General features: G+C 39.2%; 1 protein-coding gene across 9 annotated transcripts in view; it reads right to left on the bottom strand.

Annotated features, from left to right (window-relative positions):
- The window catches only part of LOC113508905 (NAD kinase-like), a 63,919-nt gene that overhangs the window by 23,822 nt on the left and 15,067 nt on the right, over positions 1-25,030 (bottom strand). The window contains exon 1 of one of the 9 annotated variants that reach the window (XM_026892088.1): positions 22,891-23,567. The exons of 5 other annotated variants lie outside the window; for them this stretch is intronic. In XM_026892088.1, coding sequence (XP_026747889.1) covers positions 22,891-23,087 — 197 coding nt within the window. In that variant the 5' untranslated portion in view covers positions 23,088-23,567. Of the gene's footprint in view, positions 1-22,890; positions 23,568-25,030 lie in introns of those variants that run through there. 3 more of the 9 variants (XM_026892097.1, XM_026892079.1, XM_026892104.1) reach the window with 3 other exon arrangements.

The following is a 25,030-nucleotide window of genomic DNA, read 5'->3' on the forward strand; positions in this document are numbered from 1 at the left end:
AAATATATAGGCACTTTGGATAAAATCTTTACTAGTGGTAACAACAGTGTTAACAGCCTTATACTCAGAACGCATAACTGCCAATGACATGTGCAATAACACCTATTATCATTCAAACAATAAGAAACTTATTATAACATATCAGTGCTTAACTTTGATTAACCCTGGGAAATGTTCATCATCACACTTATAACTTTAATCCAATCATAAGCATCAAACCAAAATGACCTCCCTCCGGGCATGATCATGCAACCTCCTTAGGTAACGATCACAACGGGTAACCTCTATCCAGTCACTACCACACGTAACTTCCATCCGGTTACAAACACAACACCCACTACTAGAGAACCTCACTTTCTCAAACCTTGATCAAAATAACATTAAACTTGGTTCTTTCAATTTGACACTTTATTTGTCCTATACATAGCCCCTTTTGTAAATCAATAACTTTAAAATCTTAAATAACCAACTTCTTAACGAAACTGCCATCAACTCATACTGATAAATATGCCGCTCCTTATCAAAAATAAATTGTAATCGACCCACCGTTGTGTTAGTGATCCTAAGGAAAGCTTGACCATAAGCACCCAGTTCAAATTAACTCGATACTCGCTGGAGCTCACACAGCGCAACACGATCAGATCACTCTCCGCACTTCGCACCAGTTTCCCTCGATGACTTTAAGGTACAGACATAGCGGTCGACATAGGTCGCTCCTCCTCCGCAAATAACTGTCTCTTTGAATCGACATTATAAGACGACAAGCTGTAATAAGAGCAATAATTAGTTGTCAATATTGGCACCATACAAAAATCAAACTCAAGACATTTTGCTTAAACTTCCGATACCTCGCCTAATGGCTACAATCGTTATACTTACTCACTTCTTTTTTTCAAACACAAGACATACAACTGACTTGACCACATACAATTGACTCGAAGTGATGATGCTACATTCCATTTAGCAAAGACAAATTCACTTACGTGCGTTGCTTTTCTTTATTAACTTAGTACAATAACCATCAAACCTTTAAACGTCTTGCCGAATTTCAATTTAGTACGCATTGTAAGACAGCAACGTAGTATATAGTTGGCCAATTTTCATTTTCAAATCTAGATTTCAAACCAAATCAATCCGCTTTCTTCCAAATGCTTGATCTGTCAACCTGCTTTTTCTCGTACAAACTGCTTTATCGTCGATACCGATTTCAGAACAACCTCACTTCTGTCTTCTAGAAGCTTATACAGGAACTTGATCGTTTTCTTTATACGGTTGCGGCACTCATTCGATACGTAATCCTGCTTGCCACAACTATAGGCCTTTGGAACGTCTTCTACTCGTGACTTCATTGCCATTATCGGCGAAATGGTATACTCATACATAGTAGGCTTTGTTTTCTAAAAGTAAGCGCGACGAGTTCTTGTTGCAGTCTACTGCGACTTTTAATATCTGTGGTAAATGCAATTCTGTACAATCGTGGTTCTATCATCGCTGCGTGCGCCAATGTAAAAGCAATAGCAGTCTTCTCCACTGACAAGAACTTCATCCGTGCGGTTCAGGTGCTCATAACTCATATCAATCATCGACTTCTATTGAGTAATCGCCATAAATTTGCAGCTGGGGTTTTTCAATTGATCAAATGTTGCCAAAACACGTCTTCAATTCAGGTATGCTATTCCAGGAAACGGTCTATATTATCTTCACCAAATGTATTTCGTAGTTGCATTGCAAAAAGATATTTCCAACAATCGCAATAATTTTCTGAGGACATATTTTCATGCTGACCTGTATTTATCTTTTACGATGCGTCGCTGGTAATCCCACTTCTGATGTGGGAGCGTCAGGAACATTTTCCGAACAGTCTAGGTTGGCCTCCATCTTGGGCGTATGAGCGACGGGATGTTCGAAATAAAAGCGTCAATGTTATCTTGTAGATTGTATAATGTGAACTTATAACATTATGGAGTAGAATACAATAGGACGGTTGAGATGGAATATTATTTGGAGCCAATAGGTTAGTACGTGCTCGCTATTTTTATGACAACTGTCTTGACAAGCAAAACGAACGTCGTCGCACCTAGCGCCACCTACTACTCTATTCGGGGTAACCCGCTCCCTTTTATAATTTACCACTTACTCATTATAATAATAATTATGGACTATCTTAATACACATTTCCACAATCAATTAAAATCGTCTAAATAAACAAAGTATTCTCAATTAATCCGCGCGCCGTCATATATATATTTCATAGAAGAAGTGTGAAGATGACAGGTCAAAGTCGCGTGACTAATCGAAACTAAATGTCATTTTCGTACATTTGACTGACTTGACTGTTAATCTTTTGACGATAATGATTGTAGAAATGTGTGTGGATGAACTGTTTTAGTTTTCGGACATGTGGACATTACAAATGGATCTAAGTCTTCTAAGTACAACATACATAATAATTATATGTACATAATTATAATAACTCATAAAGCGTTTAATATAATTGGAGTGTTCTATCATACTTTATCGATATTAAAAGTATATCATAAAACCAGCTCATAAACGCGACTAATAATATGAACTAAAAAAAAAGTAATATGAACACACGTTGCCATGGCAACCTGGGTGTCAACATAGCTATAGTGGACAGACGTAGTAAATATATTAATGGGCTGTTACCTACGTACGTAATCCATAGGACGGACGGTTGTGAAGGTGAAGCTTGCTTTAATATGGCTGAGTCATGGTTTACTCACGAATGGGAAACTACTTATACACAAAGTAGGAATACTGAAAAACCAAAAATGTTCAATTTGATATGAATTTTTAATATGCTGTTGACGATTCAAAGATAAATACAGATCCTTCGACTTATTTTCAATGCAAAATTGTTTAAAACAGGTTTTGAGAGCAATGTCACATTCTTGCAAGAGGCGACTTGAGAATTATTAATTAAGTGGATTTTGATTGGTCATAATTAATTAGTTCTTATAAAAACTTGTTGAGATTCATAAATACGCAAGTCTAGTGGACAAGCTTTAACCACACGTTAAACGTGATAGACCAGGTTCAACAATAAAGATGGGTTAGATGTATCTCGAAATAGCTGTAAAACTTGCAAATTAAGGGGATACAAGGCAGAGTAGGATTTTATTTTATTTCGACTGCACGGATAGCTGAGTGGTTGAAGCACCACGCCAAAACCACAGAGTAAGCCGTGTCGCGGTTTTGATAGGACAAGCATTTGTGTGATCTACGAATCTGGGTGTATTTGTGCATGTGGACTGAATGTTTGTGAGACCCAAGCGATACAAGGAAAAAACACCTCGAGAGTCGTTTATAAGAAGTTCCTCTTGCAAAAATTCTGCACACTTGGGCTTGAGACCTTACGACTGATGGTCAAACGAAATTTCTTTACCAATAACCGGCCCAATAGAAGTCTACACAGTTACGTCAAATACAATCCACGCCGTACAATTGATGCTTCACGATGCGTTGCATTATGCATACAAACATGCCATAATCCCGACAGGTGGCCCTTTGTCAGAACAATAAAATGATCTGCTTGCGTTCAATCTTTTGACACGGTCTCTGTCCCCATGCTTCTGAATAAGCTCGAATCGTTTGGAATTAGAGACAAACAGTTGGATTTGTTTACAAGCTATCTGACAAATCGATGTCAGGCTACAATAATAGGAAATTACGTAAGCGCCGATTTGCCAGTAACTTTTGGAGTTCCGCAAGGTAGCGTTTTAGGGCCTACTTTATTCTTGATGTATATTAATGATCTGTGCCAAAAAAATATCACCCAGGGTCAAGTTATATCGTACGCAGACGATACGGTAATCTTACTTTCAGCAAATACCTGGAAAGAGACATACGAAGCTGCTCAAAATGCACTTAACGTTATAACTACATGGCTCGCCGATAATGTCTTGACGTTAAATGCTGATAAGACGAAGTACATGACTTTTACCATTCGTAACCAAAGTAGATTTTCAGATGAACATGTTTTGGTAGCTCATAGTTGCGTGGAACCTAATTCTAATACCCAGAACTGTTGTTGCCCCAAAGTAAAACAAACTGAGCATATTAAATATCTCGGTTTAATTTTAGATAAAAATTTAAATTTTGCTAAATATATTGAGGTTTTAACTGGACGAATCCGCAAGCTTATAATAGTTTTTAAAACATTAAGATATGTAGCTGAACCCAAACTTGTAAAACAAGTGTATTTCGCACTATGCCAGTCGTTGCTTTCGTATTGTATCACTGTTTGGGGTGGTGCTCCGGCTACAATTATAAAACGCCTCGAAATCGCACAACGTGCTGTACTAAAGGTAAGCACTTTTCGCCCGTTCTTGTACCCTACAGCACTACTTTATAAAGACTGTGCAGTGCTTACAGTCAGACAATTGTTTATTTCGTCCCTAATATTGAAGCAACATCACGAATTGCCTTTTAATCCCCAAAACAATACGCAACGACGCAAAAATAGAGTATGTGAATATACAAAACAGTTTCACACAGCTTTCATCAGGAAGTTCTTTTGTGCGTTAGGTCCTTATTTGTATAATAAGATCAATAATATCCTTACAATCTATCCACTACATAAAAACAAATGCAAAAAAACTGTTGAAGCTTGGTTACTAACTTTGCAATACAAAGATACTGAGGAGCTTTTGGCGGTTTTACGGTAATTTAAACGTACAAAGATAATCAATTAATAATTTAATAATAACAAATAATAATATATAAGGCAGAGAAATAGAAAAAAAATATATATATATACATAATAATATAAAATAAATACATTAAAATACGTAGTAAATAACAACAAGCTGGACAAGTCATTGTTTCGCGGGAATCAGTATTCATAAGTCTGATATGTAAACAATACACACCCTCTCACATACACACACGTTCACTACACCCATATACAAAGAGAGGCACTCTTACACACCATTTATTTCACATTTATTTCTAGTTTGATGTTTTTGTGTAAAATAGTGATAAGCTAGTTTAAATTCTGATGCTACGGGGAGTGGCGCCGTTTTGCTGAAATACAGGTCCTAACCTAGTTCGGCAGCGGATGCTATTATATATCTGAACCATTGTTTTCTTCTAGCTAATAATTAAGACAAACTTTGTAATATTTTTTGGGAAATAAATTATTTTATTATTATCTTCTTTATTTCATTTAAATACATATAAATTACATTTTTAAATATATATAAAAAAACAACATACATTTAAAAATATAAAAAATAGTGTCCAACCGGCAACGGGAACAGGGCCCAAGCTGCCGGTGGTCAGGGCTCCAGAGAGAGGAACCTCCTCACGATGCGCGCCGTGTCCAGAAGTACCGCTCTCTGAATCAAACCCTTGACCCAGACGCCCAACGAGAGCCTCATAAGGTGTTGATCGAGGCTCTTGGCTATCAAGCCATTGACACTCACGACTATCGGGACAATGATTGCCGAGTCCACCTCCCACAAGTCGACAACCTCGTGAGCTAAATCCAAATATTTCATTTGTTTTTCTTTTTCCGCTTTCACGAGGTTCTCGTCATGGGGGATGGTGACATCAACAATCATTGCTCGACGTTCTGATCGATCTATCACCACTATATCAGGCTTATTGGCTACAATAGTCCTGTCAGTGATGATAGATCGATCCCAGTACAATGTGACATGACCATTTTCGAGAACTGGGTCGGGAACATACCTATAGTACGGCACCTCAGATTCCACAAGTTTGTACTTCAAAGCAAGCTGCTGATGGATAATCCTGGCCACTTGGTTATGTCTGTGCAAGTATTCGCCGTTAGCAAGACGAGAACAACCCGAAACTATATGTCTCAAGGATTCACCGGGACAGTGACATGCCCGACAGATGTCAACTGTACCATCCTTAATTATATATTTCCGGTAGTTATTTGTCAAGATAACTTCATCCATAATTGCACAAACAAACCCTTCGGTTTCACCAAAAAGATCACCGAAGCGTAGCCAGGCCACGGACGCTAAGAGATCTACATCGGCTCCATGAAGAGTCCGATAATAGCGTCCGTGTAGCTCCTTGCTTTGCCATACATCTTTGCGGTCTTTGACGCTTAGTACGACAGGTTTGCGCCAGTTCTCTTTGCCTAGAGAGAGCGGAGTGAAGGCCTTATCCACTGCCACAACATCTCGATGCATCCCCACGTCCATTCGGAGGAAGTACTCCCTGAGGTTACATATCTCGCGATTATGAAGGGTCTTGGCGTTTAAGAAGCCTCGCCCCCCACACTTTCGCGGGATATATAACCTCATTACCGATGATCGCGGGTGGTGCATTCGATTTGCGGTGAGCAGTGTGCGGACTCTTCTATCCAAGGCGTCCAGCTCGGTCTGTGTCCACTTGAGTATGCCAAAGGAGTACATAATCACTGGCATGACCCAACCATTAAAGGCACGCACCTTGTTACCGCCCGATAAAGAACTTTTTAGTACCTTATTCAGGCGGCCAAAGAAACGTGTCTGTAACGATTGTTTCATGTCAACGACATTAATGCCTAACGCCTCTGACATACCCAAGTATTTGTAGGTTTCCGTTGAGGAGAGGGACCTCAGGTTTATAGAATCTGAGAGCTGTATACCCTGGGATTCTACAATCCCACCTCGTTTTACATGCATGACTGCACATTTGTCAACACCAAATTCCATTCTGATGGAATTACTGAAGCTTTCAGTGATCTTCAGTAACTTCATCAGTTGCAATTTGGTGCACGCAAATAATTTTAAGTCATCCATGTATAACAAGTGGGAAATAACCTGGCTTCCTCTCCGCAACGAATAGCCTAGCCTTGAATTCTCAAGCAGAGTGCTAAGAGGATTCAAGGCTAAACAAAACCACAGGGGACTCAAACTGTCACCTTGGAATATTCCCCTCTCAATCTTGATAGGTTCTCCACTCTGTAGGATTTCCCGACACCCTGGATAGCGAAGCACCGTACTCCACTGCCGCATACATGTCATCAAAAAGGTGCGTAGAGTTGCATTAATTTTATACAACTCCAGCACCCTCAAGAGCCATGTATGCGGCACCGAGTCATAGGCCTTCTTGTTATTATTATTATTATTTATGTTTATCGAATTTCGATCTCCCTTTTTAAAGGGGTGTATAAAACCTACACACGGGCCTTAACCAAGTGTGTAAGCTTGGGGGAATAAATTATGATGATGATGGTGAACTAAGAAATTTGCGAGTGAGACGACATGTATTTAGTAGAGTAGCTTTCTGTAAAAGTGGGAGCGTGGATTTGGGCATATGTAGGGTATTTAAATTAGGCTGAAGGCTCTTAGGGACCACACCTGTAGAAGATATCACAATAGGTAAGATTCTAACGGAATCCACCTGCCACTGTCTTTTTATTTCGGTGGCCAGATCAATGTACTTTGACATTTTCTCAGTGTATGTAGTGAGAAGGTTATGTGTATTGCAAACTGCAATATCTATAATAAATACCGACTTATTGATTTTATCAAATATTAATATATCCGGCCTGTTAAAATGAATTGTTTTGTCGGTAATAATGGTTCGATCCCAATAAATTCTAATCAAGTTATTTTCTAAAACTGTGCTAGGTTTGTATTTATAATAAGCTATTTTAAATGGAATAAAAGAGTGTTTGTGTGCTAAATTTTGATGTATAATTGCTGCGACTTGGTCGTGTCTGTGCTTATAGTCAGTTTGTACTATGGACTTACACGCTCCAGTTATATGCTGGATCGTTTCAGAACTACTATGGCATCTTCTACACAAATCTGAGACTAAATTAGGGATACGACTGATGTACTTTTGATAATTACGTGTGTCTATTACTTGGTCTTGGATAGCGATCACAAAAGCCTCCGTTTCTGGGAAGAGCTCACCCCGCCGTAGCCAATCGTTCGACGCATCCTTGTCGACGTGTTCTTGACTGAGATCGGCGAGATGCCTCCCGTGCAGAGACTTTTGTGACCACGTATCTATTTTTTGCTGCTTACTCACTACATTGGCCTGAAGATTAGTATTATTTAAGTGTAAGGGTGTCAAATTAATATCTATTTTTGATACGAAACTATGGAGCTGTGATTGTTCGGCTTTGGCGTAAAAATACTTGCGTATATTTTCTATAATATTATTATGCAAGTTTTGTATGTCGATAAGGCCTCTTCCCCCCTCTTGGCGCGGTAGTGTCAGACGTTGTACGCACGACCTAGGGTGGTGTTTTCTGTGGGTGGTCATACGCGTGTTGATAATGCGTTGTAGTTTTAGTAAGTCGCTTTTTGACCACTTAATAATGCCAAAAGAGTAGGTGAGTACCGGTATCGCGTAGGTGTTTATCGCTTTTATACTATTGCGTGAATTTAAATGTGTTCTCATAATCTTATTTAATCTTACTTTAAATTTATCAATCAAATCTAATTTTGCACGTTTTTGATGTATTTGTTTTGACTGGTGGAAACCTAAATATTTATATGTACTCTGTTCATCCATGGGCTCAATTTCTTCTCCTGTATCTAGTAAATAAGAGTTATTTTGCACTTTGCCACGATGTATAGATTGTATTTTACATTTGTCTACCCCAAACTGCATGTGTATATCATTAGAAAACATTTGTGTAATATCGGCCAGATTTACGAGTTCAGTGATATTAGATGCATAAATTTTTATGTCATCCATATAAAGCAAGTGTGAGAGGGCGTGAGAAGAGTTATTATATTTTAATTGGAAACCTAACTGGGTGTGGTCTAGTAACTCAGACAACGGATTCAGTGCCAAGCAAAACCAAAGTGGGCTAAGTGCATCGCCCTGGAAAATCCCTCTTTGTATTTTGATAGGGTCGGTAGTTATTGACGCTTGTAGCAACTTAAGTTTTGTTTGCCACTGAAGCATGGTTGTACCTAAAAATGAAATAATATTCTCATGTATTTTATAATGTTGCAGTACATAAATTAACCAACTATGGGGAACAGAGTCAAACGCTTTCTTGTAATCGATATACATAGTATGAATATTTCTGTTTTTAGTCTGAGCTTGTTTCATTACTACTGCATCTATTGTCAGCTGCTCCTTACATCCTTGGCTATTACGCTTACATCCTTTTTGTTGTTCGGCAAGGACATTGTATTTGTCTAGGTGTTTATAGACTATATCGCTAATACAACCAGTAATAATTTTGTATATCGTTTGTAAGCATGTAATAGGCCTGTAATTTGCAGGGTTTTTGGAGTCTGAACCTTTCGGCAACATGTACGTGATTCCATGAGTTATAAAAGATGGCATAGAGTGTGGGGACTGTATGAAGTGGCAGATTTTACTGTGAATGAATGGGTGTGTGGAACTAAGCTTTTTATACCAATAGTTGTGTATATTATCTGTACCCGGTGCCTTCCAGTTATGTGTACGCTTGATAATTTGCACAAATGTGTCGATTGGGATATTCTCAAAATTCATTTGGTTGATGTGCCCCGTATCTGATATTTTCTGTAACCAATCGGCATCATTCTTATGTTGAACTGGGCTTTCCCAAATGTCAGCCCAGAATTTTTGTAATTGTTGAGCTGAAGGGGCATCAGGTTCATGATTTTGCTGATTATCAATACCTAAATTTCTGTAAAATTGTCTTTCGTTATTACTGAATGTGGCATTCTGTTGTTTACGCAATGTACAAGCTAAATATCGTTTTAATCTATTGGATGCCACGTTTAGTTTTTGTTTTAAAGTATCTAGAAAATGCTGCGGCTCCGTGTTTGGTTCTTCATGCTGTGAATGTGTGCTATACTTAATTCTTATTTCGTCTACTGTCTTTAATATTCTAGTGGTTCTATTTCCTGCAATATATTGAGTTAGTCTGCCTATTTCTAATCTGTATTTTTCTATCCTACTTTCAATCCTTCTTTGCCATGCAGGTTTTTTATTGCACCTACTCCTAGACGTATTTTCTTCTAAATTTAATTTGGTGCCGTTAGAAATGGCTGCCGTAAAAGCTGCTGAGTAAATTAAACAATGCAACGATGTAAAATCTAGCTCATGATTTAAATGTTTCGGGAGAATTACGCTGTTCAGACTGTGGACGATTTGGGCAAATTTGCGAGATGTTCTTTGCTTAGGAATGTAGGGCCTTTGTTCAGGATCCATGCTACTAAATTGTCCTACAGCCTTATTAAATTCTGCTTCTAGGTATTCCATAGAATCGTTATTTGTTAAAATAGGTTCTTCAGCAACATCTACACTCTCCGTTACTGGTTGTTCTGGAGATGCGTGTATTTCTAATGTGGTATTATGTGGATGTATATTCATTACTGCGTCTTCTACTCGTCCAATGTCGCAATGAAGATAACTATTCTGTTCCGTCAGTTTTAATTCTACCTCTTTTTTTAACCTACTAATTTTATCTTCGTTAGCCTTGTTACAAAATAATAATCTCCTTTGGTCTGCAATTCTTTGTTCTGTTATATGAGATAAATTTGAATGTTTTTCTATAAATAAATCGTAAAGTTTTTTCCTGTAGTTAGTTTTGTTTGTATCGAGTTCTGTTGCTTCAAAATATAGTTTAATAATATCTTCATTAATTTCATCGGACCACTTCATTCTGCTAGTGACTGCAGTAGCTGTGTGTGATTGTGTTAATGTAGTGTGTCCCGTAAGGTTTCTGTTGAGTGTACAGGGTAAGTGATCAAAAGCTTGAATATGTTCCTTGACTTCAGATTCTATTTCTTCCAGTACATTTTGACTTAATAATTTTCTCCTTAATATAGCTCTTCTTTGATCACCTACCCGTTGCCGAGTAGCTTGCATATCTGGGTATCTATCATCAAATTCTCGGTGTAAAGATTCTAAGTAGTTATTTAACTGTGTAGTCTCACATTTCGTTATTAACAAGTATGTGCGCCATATGAATCGGTTCATATCTTCAGACCACTTTTTTCGCGCACGAAGAGGGCCTGCAGTGGGTGCAGGGTTAATGGCTATTGCCTCCTGCACAACAGCTGCTGACCTTGTAGAACGAGTTGAATATGTAGATGATGGCGATGAAATAGGGGATCGGAATAAAGTATGAGTTGATGATGGTGATGGGATGTTAGCAAAGAGTGAATGTTCGGAGGATGATGGTGATGGTGAACGGTCGGCTGTCGTACTTTGTTCGAGGGGAACCCGCCTGTTCAGTCCCCCGTCGCCAACGGTTCGCATGCTGTGGCATCCAGCGTCGGCTCCAGATGCGCCCCGGCGACCCCCGGGCAGCGGCCGCAAACTATATCTTCTTGATTGACTTTCCATATTTTTCTCCATTTAATGGGTTTGGGGATCGTTAGTTGGGATAGGTGATTGAATGGTGAGTTAATAGACCATATGACCAGTACCATATATAGGTGTTTATGGTTGATAAGATGTTCAGACCATGTGACCAGTACCATGTATCCGGAAGCCCCCCCACCACGTCAAGGTGATCCCCCCGGGGGGGTTATTATTATTATTATTATTAATCATGACAGCAAATTGATACGTACCGTAAATGGAACGGACGTGAACAATTTGTGCACAATAGTGTCTATACATGAGAAAGATTGCGGGACTCAATATATCCATAGCAGAATATTGCTTATAAAGATTTCCGTGTTAGAAAAGGAAATTATTTGCCTACGGTACTACGGTAAAAGGCTTTAGCTATAAAAGATGTTGTTTGGAAACTGGATAAGAATATGGACGAAGAAGTGTTGAATGAAAATGATTCTCCGGATTATTTTAGTGAATTATTTCAAGGTATGACGAATGCTTAATCAAAACCCTTTTATTAACAAAATTTTATTGTAAACACGAAAACGAGACTAAGAATACATAAAAGCAATTAAAACAATATCCAATTGAGATTAAATTAATTTACTTTTGTGTATTGTGTGCTTGTGTAAATAAAGGCATTGAAAGCTGGATATCTAGCCATAATGACTAAAAGAGAATGGATGAGAAAGGCTAATCTAACAAAAAGTGTTTCTACAAGCAATTTTTTGTGAAAGTAAAAACTTGTAGACTGAAACAAACAATTTGAAAATAGACAAATAGATTACGTATTACGGTCTGTAGAGCACGGGGCTAGATAAAAAAATAAGACAAGGTGAAAACTAATTCAGGTAGGTAAGTACAATGTCTTAAACGACCTCCAAAGCCGTAAGTAGTAGTAGGAGAAATAACGTGAAATGAAATTGATTGTACTAGTTACATTTTTTGGAGAAAAGTATACCTCAAATAATGCATCATTGATTAAATCTCAAAACCACAGTAATAACAAAATATCGTGATTATTAATTATGATTATGAAGGTTAAGTCTGAAACAAACTTTTAATCATTGTTTTTGACCAGTATCTGATAAGAAGTAAACGTGATACACCAACCGTTAACAAAATAAGAGAAAAATAAATGCATAAGTTTAAAGTCCATGTTAGTCAGCAAAATGATATTCATTTAGACCCAGTCCTTGGTACGGCGGCGGCGTACAACAAAGCAAGGCAATACGGTAACTTAAGGTATGGTAGGTTGAGATGGTTTTAATGGTAGTCAATATTCTGGGGGTCTATCACCATCTTAAATGGCTATATTTTTATGGTTGTGGAAGCGTGACAGAGCAATATTGTGCGTAGAGCCGCGTCTCTCTTCGACACCAGCAATAATATTGACTTCATTCTGACTGCTCTGAGACCACAACAAGACGAATATTGGAAAAAAAATCGTACTCTTAAGTTATGTAACGTTAAATCCTATAAAAAGCACGTTCCGGCAACCGATCATATTGATGGTGTCCTTTCTAGAGACCTTGAGGAAGAAATTAAATTACCAACATAGGTAACAAAATTAGAACACTACCTACGATACGTTAATTGAATAATCGATACACGTTTGGCCTTAACTGCATTGATTACACTTACGATGAAATTAGAACATTGGCAGTTTTATGGACCATTGAACGTCTGGTTTGGTAAACCTAACTTACACAGAATATTCACTAGATTCTATAGCAAAAGATAGAAGCCAAGTGGTAAACTTTTTGAAGGCTACGACAGAACTAAGAAGACCAATAAAACGAACCAAAAGCACAAGTTCACGTTTGAGTTATCAGCTGTTTAATACATAGGAAGAATTCGCCATCGGTTTCACTCGGAGAATTTTTAATGTAACTTGGCTACTGGTTTAGGTAATCATTTTTCTTTTTGTCCTAAAACATGTGACTGGTTTATCAGCCTGATTCTCCAGACAAAATCCTTAATTGCACTTATGACAAATCTAATAAACGTATTATACTCAAAACAGGCTTAAAAAAAAACTTGTATGTACTATGACTCAAAATAAAAAACGTACTCTTTCGAAATTTTTGACACAGAAAACATTGCGATTGGAACATTCGTAAGTGGTACAGACGGTAATTTTCCATCAAAACTGGTTAGTAGTAACTAGTCTAACGTTTCAGCAATAGAAGTGTAATTTAAAATCAACTACTTATAGTATATCAAGCTTGCATAAGAAGGAAATACAGAATTAAATCCTTATCCACCCACGCATGTGCTCGAGAGATATAAACAGCAAGATGGGTGTGATGCGTTTGAATGATGAGTGTCGTTTATATCTGCTAGTGGTTCAGCCGTTTCTGCTTAATGTACGTCAACCCATTTTTCATTTGAGAGTTAATTAGGTACGTTATGGCGGAAAGTGATATGGCCAAATTGGAGAATGGCCATTTTGGGCTTATCATCTGTTGACTTGTATTTATTTCGATAATATTATATGAAAAATATATTTTGCTAGCATAGAAGCTGCATTTTTTGTGCATCTACTAGCGTATATGTTGAACCGTAAAATATCCTTTAAGAAGGAAACGGTCAGGTAGATTCATAAACCGATGTATGAAGTGTCTTAAAACCTGAGATGGCGTTCGATTAATGTCATCTTCATAATGGCCGGATGGTCATAACAGTTAGATGACAGGTCAACATGAGTTCCTAGTATTAACGGTGCGCAAGATGGCTGGTGTCGCCTTTCTTATGAATCTCATAATTGCCGATTCCAAGATCTATAAAATAAATTTCTATTGACCAGGGATTTTTATCTTCATAACATCTTCATACGTTTCAGCATGTCTTTTGACTGTTTTAATCGTTGACTTTTAGTGATTGGGAACTGTGGTTTGTGTTTGGCGGTAGTGGTTTGGCCACATTTTTCCGAATATAGAGCCAGAAAAAAAAGGGTGCGTTCTTTTAATCCATCCTGAACGGACGGGGTTGGAGTTTCCAGACCATCTTCCTGTCTATTTCACAACAAAAATCGATGTCTTCACAATACCTGTTTGTAATTCTACACATCTCACAAATGCACCTAAGCAAGTGACGTAAGTATAGATTCATTTCGTCACTGACACTTAGCATACACGAGTTTAGAAATAAAGAGGCACATGTGGATGTGCCGAACAATAAATATTTTATGAAAGCAATCGCGGTTATACTAACATGGAATAAATTATACATTCGTCCTACATTCTCTTGGTGAGATAACATTTGTTTTGCGAATACTGTTAGTACATATTTGAATCGTACTTTACTTAGGATACCTATTAACGTAACGAGATTATATGAAAAGCCGCTATTGCATCATCACACATCATTGCAATAACTCAATTTAGCGTTACGAACTACATCTTTGGTTGTTATAATTGATTTTTTATTGTAAAAATACTGTAAATACATACATAACCGACCGATGGTCGAGGTCACCACGCCAAACCCACAAATCGCGACGACTCGCGGGTTCGATCCTCACGTAAGACAAGCATTTTTGTGATCTACGAATGTATGTGTATGTGAATGTGACTTGAATGTTTGTAACCCAAAAGTTCCTTGTCTTATGCCTTGATATTCTTTGACTTAGGAGACGTTTTTTGAAAAAGGCCAAGCAAATTATTTCATATCTAAATATGATGGCGTAATTCTTGCTCATTACATGAGGTTTCTGCCCTGCATTAGCACATACTATTACCATGGTACCATTCGATACATCACAACAATGGACTACTATCAAAAACGATACAGCACCTAGTCATAACTTACACGTCATATTTTTAGAATGGTTTCTCTACCAGGATATACGCATTCGACCTGACATAGAACCTTACATACTTGATGCAGTGTAACCGCAGGTTGGTTCACCACCCGTGTGGTGCCGGGCTAGAATTGCACCACCCCATTTCTTCTCGTGGGTGTCGTAGGAGGCGACTAAGGGACAAAACAACACCGGGGGCGGGCAGCAGCGCCCCACGGAGAATAACTATACCACAGAACTGCGGTCACCAACCCGCATGCCAAGCGTGGTGACTACGGCAAATCCCCCCCTTATGCAGCACAATTTAAATTCACGGCCCCCAGTTCCCGGTAGCTGCACTATTCCTGGCCATGGTACCGGCCACGGTAACGGTGCAGTGGGGGGTGCTAAGAATCCCCGGGTGACGGCAGGGTACCTACGCAAATTGACTTTGGCGACGTATAACGGACGTACACTACGGCTGAACGAGCACGTTGCCGAATTGGAAGTAGAGTTAAGTCGTATTAACTGGCATATCGTAGGGTTATCAGAACTTCGAAGACAGGGGGAGGAGACGATAACTCTCGAGGCTGGTCACTTACTCTATTTCCGAGAAGGACACCAACCATCTCAAGGTGGCGTCGGTTTTATGATCCACAAGTCACTCAAGGGCAGCATTGTGGAAGTTGGCAGTGTGTCGGCAAGGGTGGCATACCTTGTTCTTAAAATAACGGAGCGTTACACTTTGAAGGTCATTCAAGTGTATGCCCCAACGTCTTCGCACCCAGACGACGAAGTCGAGGCCATGTACGAAGACATAGTGAAAGCTATGTCTCGTACCAAAACATTCTACACTGTTGTCATGGGTGACTTCAACGCCAAAGTAGGAGTACAAGAGAATGGCGAGTCGAGAGTGGGTCCCTTCGGCTCTGGGCGCAGAAATCACAGGGGGCAAATGCTGGTAAACTTCCTCGAGGCTCAGGGGCTCTTCCTGATGAACTCATTCTTTCAGAAGAAGCCCCAAAGGAAGTGGACCTGGCGGAGCCCCGATAACGTGACGAGGAACGAGATAGACTTCATTATGTCAAACAAGCGCCAGATATTCAGAGATGTCTCTGTGATTAACAGGGTCAATACCGGTAGTGATCACCGACTGGTAAGAGGCACTCTGAGTATAAATCTCAAAATCGAGCGAGCGCGATTGATGAAGTCAACTCTCAGACCAACCGTGCCCCAGGTCGAGGCTGGCTGCGAAAGCTTCCAGTTGGAGCTACGAAATCGATTCGCTATGTTGGAAACTACTCAGGATATTAGCGACGCCACCGATTGTCTGGTACGGGTTGTCCGTGAGGTGGGCTATAAGTATTTTCGACCGATGAGTAATGGACGCAAGTCGGCACTCACCAGCGAGACCCTGGAATTGATGAGGAAACGGCGAGAAAACATAAACGCAACACCGTCTGAGCGTCAGGTACTTAACAGGGAGATAAAAAAGCTGATAAGACGCGATACTCGGCGTGCGAATACCCGATCCATTGAGCAAGCTATAGAGCGGAACCAAGGCTCAAAAGTATTTTCCAAGGCTCATATCTCCCGTTGTCACCTGACAAAACTCAGTACGTCACAGGGCACTACCGTTACCTCGAAGCCAGAGATACTCGCTGAAGTCGAAAAGTATTATGGGGACTTATACTCACCAAAATCGAGCCCGCCCCAAGCACACAGCGCGGATGACCCACGAGCCAGACTTACACGCCACCTTACAGACGAGCTTCCCGACATTGACATGGGTGAGATTAGAATAGCTCTCGGACAGCTACACAACAACAAAGCTCCGGGAGATGACGGAATAACCACTGAGCTGCTCAAGGCAGGTGGAACACCTGTCTTGACAGAGCTTGTTAAGCTCTTCAATTCCGTCATCCATACTGGCATAACACCGGAGGCATGGAGCAGAAGCGTGGTGGTATTATTTTTCAAAAAAGGCGATAATACGCGGCTTGAAAATTACCGCCCCATTTCACTTCTGAGCCATGTGTATAAGCTGTTCTCGAGGGTTATCTCGAATCGTCTCGCCCAAAAGTTCGATGACTTCCAGCCACCGGAGCAGGCCGGGTTTCGAAAAGGCTACAGCACCGTGGACCACATACATACGCTAAGGCAAATTATACAGAAGACAGAGGAGTATAATCAACCTCTATGCCTAGCGTATGTGGACTACGAAAAAGCCTTCGACACCGTCGAGACCTGGGCTGTGATGGAATCCATGCAGAGATGTCTCGTGGACTGCCGATATGTCGAGGTGCTGAGGTGTTTGTACAAGGCCGCGACAATGACCGTTCAAGTACAAGAACAGAGCACAAAACCAATCCAATTGCGTCGAGGAGTAAGACAGGGAGACGTAATCTCTCCGAAACTGTTTACAAACGCATTGGAGGACGTTTTTAAAACGCTTGATTGGAAAGGACGGGGATTGAACATCAACGGTCAGTACATCTCACACCTGCGATTTGCAGATGACATAGTCATCATGGCGGAATCTCTGCAGGAGTTGGAGCTGATGCTTAACGGCCTAAGCGATTCTTCGCGACGTGTGGGTCTCGGAATGAACCTAAATAAAACTAAAGTCATGTACAATGGCCTTGTTCTTCCGAGACCCGTGGTCGTAAATGGCGCTGCTCTCGAGGTTGTGCAAGAATACATATATCTTGGCCAAACCATCCAACTGGGGAGACACAACTTCGAGAAGGAAGCGAGCAGAAGAATACGTTTGGGCTGGGCAGCATTCGGGAAGCTACGTCATATCTTTGAATCGTCGATACCACAATCCCTTAAGACCAGGGTCTTTAACCAGTGCGTCCTACCCGTAATGACGTATGGAGCTGAAACGTGGACACTCACCGTGGGCCTGGTCCATAAATTCAAGGTTGCTCAGCGTGCGATGGAGAGAGCGATGCTCGGGGTATCTCTGGTGGATAAAATTCGTAACGAAGTCATCCGCCAGAGAACCAAAGTTACCGATATTGCTCGCAGAATCAGCACGCTGAAGTGGAAATGGGCCGGCCATGTCTGCAGACGGACAGACGGTCGATGGAGCAGACACGTGTTAGAGTGGAGACCACGTGTAGGCAAACGTAGTGTAGGACGTCCTGCGGCACGATGGACCGATGATTTGAAGAAGGTGGCTGGCAGCGGATGGATGCGGGCTGCCCAGGACCGGGATGGTTGGCGCTCTTTGGGGGAGGCCTACGTTCAGCAGTGGACGGCGATAGGCTGAGATGATGAACCGCAGGTTGCATGCGGATCGTGAGTTACGAGTACACATGGCTTAGCACACAGCAAATAATCTATTACGTTACTCTACAGCACAGCGTATATATCAATAAACAATAGGTAAGTAATTACTATGCTATTAAATCTATCATTCAGTACTGTGCAATTAAATTGAATGATTGTGTAAGGTGTTGTAAATATATTTTATATATCGTATGCTACCGAAGGAAGGGAAATCTGATTTAAAATTGTTTTAACATTCTTGCGGTTTTTACGAAATGCCGGTCGATAGATTGTTCTATTATATTCGAAAGAGGTTTTATACTACATACCTTACCTTTATTTTAAACTTTATAGGGCCTGGTTCTGTTTTTCTGGATTCAAAACTGAACCGAACATAGGGGTAAATAAACATTGCGTTTAATGATGTGCGAGTCAGCTCTCGAAAGAGACGTAGATTTAATATGGTTAACACAGGTATTATATGAAGCTGTATCTATTCATATTATCATATTAATTATAATACGACCTTCCTACTTGGGACGTTAATGATGTAACTGCATCGTCCATCCTGTTGGTTATCTATTCAAATCACATTTAATGCGAAATGGTGATGATAGTCTATAAAATTTACTTGTAATAAAACACAAGCCGATAGCTAAGTTAGCCAGTCAGTATCACCCTTTCAAAAATCTAACGCCGACAGCGATCGGTTTGGTTAAGACGTAATTTTATAAACCAGTGTGTGTATTGGTATAACATTTCGACCAATTTTTAATTAAAATTAGCGGCAATCTATCTAAGGATAACCTAAACGTGTTAACTGTAAAAAAATGAGTTTGAGTTCTAAGTATGGAGAACCCCCAAAATGGTATGATTATTTTTCGTATGAAAATCTATATTAAAGGGCTCCGTTTCTTGCCGTTTGGCAACGGGACTCTATCAACGAAATTTTACACGTATGTAAACTGTCACTGTGAGCATTATGTGTCTCTAGCCAACGATCATAAATCATAGAACAGAGCGCCGAGCGTTCACGCGAATGTTAAATTACAAGGAAATGCTCGAGAAAATATTCCAATCTATCGCCTACATAAGAAAATTATCATGGCGGCATCTCAAACTTTAATAGTATTCAGGATAACTGTGCCTTTATAAGTGGGTGCTAATACACTCTGCTATCATCTTGACTTAGATCTGAATATTTAATGGTACTACCATAAAACTGTGTTTTAACCTACCTAGGATGTTTTGTACTGGTGAAACTGGTCTAGTAATGTCTAGTTACCTAGTTTACAGTATTATGCCTATAGTTAATTTAATTAGCTACAGTAAATGAGGCCACGATCTTATTAGTCCGGTATTGCCTCAAGTGGTTCCTTGAAATTGAAATATTTTTATATTATGTGTCCATCAGATTTTTGGTATTTTAAGTTTTTAACACAGCATCGCTATAAAAATAGCCCTTTTTGCCTTTAAATAGCCTAAAGTTACTCCTTATTACACTAGTTCCTGCCAATAGAAGTCCCGTCAAAACCGGCCCTATCTTCAGCGATTAACCGGAACGGACAAAAATAAAAATCGTTTTGTTAAAAAAACTGTTATTTAAATATTACAAACAGACACTCCAATTTTAAAATATATGTATGCATGTGAAGCATGTTTATGCATAGATAAAGACAACAATATGAACTTCAGAGTTTAATTGCTTGTTAAAGGTTTAAACGCGAATTACGTCACTGACAACAAAATATAGCAATGTTTGTGGGAATCAAGAACTAAATATTTGTTTGGATAAGGGCAGATGTTTCTTCTAATATTAAAAGGAGATTTACATACATATATATAGGGGTCTGTTCTGGTGTTTGTTTTTGTTACTGATTTGGGTACTATTCTAGGTAAACCAAGTAAGTTGTGAGACCCAAAGAATACAATAAATATTATACTTGTAATCAACTAGAAATTGGAAACTTTTTTTCTATTGAGAAAAATCTACTAACCCAATTTCTCACACACAAAACATGACAACTTGACAAGCAATATAATTGCCTCCTTGTTAAGCGTCAAAAGATATACATACATAAAAAAGTATTTGTATTAGAAGATACTGAAATCGTTTTCCCTTTTAATAAGTATCAAAACAAAACAATAGCTCTCACGGTTCATGACATACAGCTTGATGGACTGACAGACTGAAAGACAGCAGAGCCTTAATACATAACTGGAAGACGGACAGAAAGCGGATCTTAGTACATAACATGGTTCCAATTTATCCCTTTGGGTACGGAGTTCAAAAAAATCAAAGTTCGAACTGCGAAAATGTATTAAAGAAACCCAGTTAATGCCAGTCAGACACCACAAAAGGTATAAAGCGTGAACAAGAACAACAGAAACAGCAGAAACAAACGTGATACGTTTGAAACAATAGGCGATTAGATTCAGTATTACGCGCCATAGTTGCATGTCCGCGGATATGAAACCTTGCTTACTACAGGAAAGCGAATATTGCTCAACTGACGGACGTCACTGAGACACGTGAACGTGTAAGATTTCCCTTCTATTATACTTATATTATGATTAGTGTTAATTTTGATGTAATTAGTGAGAAAGGGAACAATACAATTGATGTAGAACCAAAACTGACATGGTCTAGTGGTTAGTGGCCCTGACTGCAATGCCTGAGATCGGGTTCGATTCTGAACTAGGATTTTTTTTTATGACCATTTTTTTCACTACTGGGTGTAATTTATCTTTAATACGTATGCATTGAAAACTATATCAATATGTTTGTTTGTAGTTTAACATCTTTCATAAAGATTATAAACTTTGCTAAGTTTAAATATGAAAGACGGCGATGTGAAGACTAGATGGCGATGTGTAGTAAAAAAAAACAAGGCGAGAAACATCGCGATTTACAATTAATTGCCGACTATGATATATCACTTTTGATACCAGAACTGTGCGACTTCGCAATTGCAACTCGTATCTTCTAAATACGCCTTTCATGTAAAGCACTGGAACTCAATACTTGTTTCTATTAATGACAGCTTTCATAAGATACTCAAATATGCAGGGAAAGTAATAACGCCAATTGGAATCAAAGAAAACAGTGATCAATGAAGCGAACCGTACATCTTAATTATGTAAATGTACACATCACAAAACCCACTTAATTTGCAAAATAATTAACATTCTTTGCCTAATTGTTGTCATAATCGATTATGAATGTTTTAGAAAACGCATTGTATTACTAAAGTCTCAACTGGCCAATGGATTGGTTTTCCTATTTATCTGAATGGGAAAGCCTGTTTACCAACAGGATCAACTTTCTATAGACTTAACCTCGACCATGATACCTTGAATGGGTTTGTGTACTTATTAGTGTATAGCATCTATTTCTTCTTTTTATGGTGGCGTGACGTCACACGATTTGAGCTCAGCGGTCACCGCAAAAAATTGAAGATTTGCATCAGTATGTAAATATGCACCTTTCGATTTTAGAACACGATTACTCATGACCATTGTTCGGCTGTCATTTCTTTTACTGCTATTTGAAAAGGCAGTTTACTTGGCACACACTAGGTTTGCTTTCGACAAGAATGCATGCATATTTAATTTTTCTATGCATGTATCAGTCACGTTCAAAATTTGATAAACTAGGTCAAATACCATTGAGTATTGCACTGACAATACTAAAACGATAGGCAATTGTTTTAATTGCTCTTACAACCATTTACCATAACATTAGCAAATAATAGTTTCGAATGATACTTGGAATATGTTGACCAAGTTACGAAGGTTGAAGCCGCAACGCATCATCTGCTATCTGGGTCGGGACGGATGCGAAGACGAGGTACCCAGTGAAACCATAGAACTACTACCTATAGAGGCGGCTGATCCACAGCACTTGAATTAACTTGATATAGGTTTAAAAGAGAAAGTTCGAAAGACGCAGATTTGTTTGAAGTAGTGTAATTTTAGCTCTGTGACATATAGGTGCATGTACGCGATATGAAAGACATGTTAGACAGGTATATCTGGAACGTTGCTCCAAACGCGTTGGCCCAGAGTCTAGAATGTAACGGCATTCGTTATGTACTATTTTAATTGCTTAGAAACTATGAAACTAGCTGTAATTGAGGTTTATGCCTTTCTTATGTTCGTTATTTAGCATATAATTCGCTTCCACATAAAAGTACACGGTGCAAACATTTGAATCTCTGAACAGAGATAAAGTAGATAAGGTGAAGAAAATACGAAATTAATAGCAATCTGATATGAACATGATACCTGAGCTAATTAGATCATTAAGTTGCTTTATGTTCCTCCAGTTACGACACCATTACCAATAAAGCAATGAAAATGATAATAGCCGATGTTTCTAGCAATTTGTGGTATAGTAGACCTCTATCGCACATACATGATAAATCATATAGTACATACTTAAATACATAGTATGAACTGATAAGGGCTGTGTGTACAAATTAAATTGTAAATATTTAGCGAGTGGGGTGTGCCAGTGCTTGGTGTACACTTACGGCCAAGTGCCAGACCTTCGTCGCCGGTGTGCCCTCGGCTGCGGGTCCGGAGCGTGCAGCAGCGCCTGCGGGATCAGACTCTTCGAGGGCTTGCGCCTCGACAGCCGGTACTCCGGTCGATCCGCCGCGGTTTTACACAACCTCAGCGTCGACAACTCACTCTCCGACCCACACCACAAAGACTCCATCGACAACATTGTTTCACGTTAGTTTAAACACATCACTTAATCCCAAATACTGTTCAAAAGTTTTCTCACGAGCAACCTTGGTACCGCACTGTTGCAATCGCAATTTAAGACGAACGATCCGGCAAACTTTAAGTTACTGGAATACGTCTTTAAAATTGTTGCAATTTTCAAGAGTTTATAACCAAAAGTTGTGTAAAATGTTGCAATCGAATGTTTTGATGCGGCAACCTTTTGCGGCGCGAAGTCGTGATGCAATTGTACACGATTATTTAATGGACTGGATGTTGATATTTTGGGTAGAAAGCTGTTTGTCCGATGAATTTATGGAAGTAAATATGCGGATAGGTTCCGCAGTCGGTATCGCGTTCGCGAGCGAGCCGCGCGCTAGTGCGAGTGGCGACGGGAGCCGTGGCGGCGTGGAGCGGCCGACTGAGAGCGCGAGTGCGGCGGCCGGCGAACCTCCCGCCACGACCACGATGCCGCCGAATGCTCAAAAATTGCAAACAAAAGGTGTCTGGACGCTGCCGTTATCACAGATACTGTAGCGGCCTGACATGACATCACAGACAGATGTAACAAACAAAACAAACATTCATGCGATAACACGTTTAATAAACATGTAAACAAGTTTTTTTATGTTAATGCTCGCAAAATAAAGCAGAGTACGAGGAGTTTTGGTAGATAGTACAAGTTTCTTATTAAGCACTGAAAGCTTTTAGATAGTCGAGTATTCAGCGTTGACCCTCTTAATAAATAATTCAATAAAATTGAAGTCAATGTCAGATATTAGGCCAAAGGTCAGAGAAAGCGGGAAAAATGGGGTGTATCAGTTTTTTAATATTCCTAATTTTTTTACTATTTTTTACAAAGACAAAATGGATGACAATTTTGTTTTTCTAATGGCCTCATTTTTTAAGTTGTTCTGTAAAAAAATATGCAGGCGATTGTGTTCTGAGACTAGTCCTAGGTCGCTACTTACGAAAAGAAATTACCAACATATCTTAAGAGCGATTTGAGTTACTTTGTTGCGCTTTAAACTCTTAAACCGCTAAACCGATTTTAATGAATTTGGCTTGACGATAGCTTATCTTCCGAGAAAAGTTTAAACGAGAGAAACAACACAAGAGCTAGCATTACATAAGCATTATGTAACTAATTTAAAACACCGTTATCTTATCGTAAACTGTTATTTTTTCAACAAGGCTATGGACGCTCAAGTTCCTGTATGTATGTGTAAAAAATGTAACCTTCGTGAGGTTACATTTTTTAATGCTCATTAGAATAAATTCTTCATTTTTATTTTTAGTATTAGTATTTATTTTTAAACTTAATAATAAAGTCATTTGTCTAACTTAACGTATAGTTAAGTGTGCGAAGGTGCTTCCCCTCAGATGACGGCGGAACTGTCGTTCATTTGTCACGTGACGTCACGCGTAAATGCATCGATGTTGACGAAATACACTATAGGCAGGGCATAAAATATACAGAATAAATACTTCGTTCAGGCCGTGCGGTTAGGAGCAAAGATTGTGGAAGAACCCAGATTTACTAACACCCATAAAATATGGTCAGCGAACTCTACAATATTGGGTTTAGCAAGTTTTTAGTAGTTGTTTTAAAGTTATTTATTTCCCCTTATCCAAATACTTCTTGCATTGTTTATCCATGGACTTTGCACCTGACTTTTAGATACAGATTGTATGAGGTGTCCACATCGGTGGCATTCAATTCATGACGGGAAAAAACGAACGCTGAAATATATAATTAAAACATGTGCAGGGTTACTTCACGCGCAGAAAAGGTTTACGAAAAATGATTTCGGTGCACATTTCACCCAAAATCGTCGCTTACGTGTTAACTATTTTAAAACTATGTTTATTCTATATTATTGAAGTTTATTTTTTTAATGAAAATAGAACACAAAACATATAATAGGTAATTAGCAAATATGT

This window comes from Trichoplusia ni, chromosome 1 (assembly GCF_003590095.1).
Source record: "Trichoplusia ni isolate ovarian cell line Hi5 chromosome 1, tn1, whole genome shotgun sequence".
NCBI classification, from domain to species: Eukaryota; Metazoa; Arthropoda; class Insecta; order Lepidoptera; family Noctuidae; genus Trichoplusia; species Trichoplusia ni.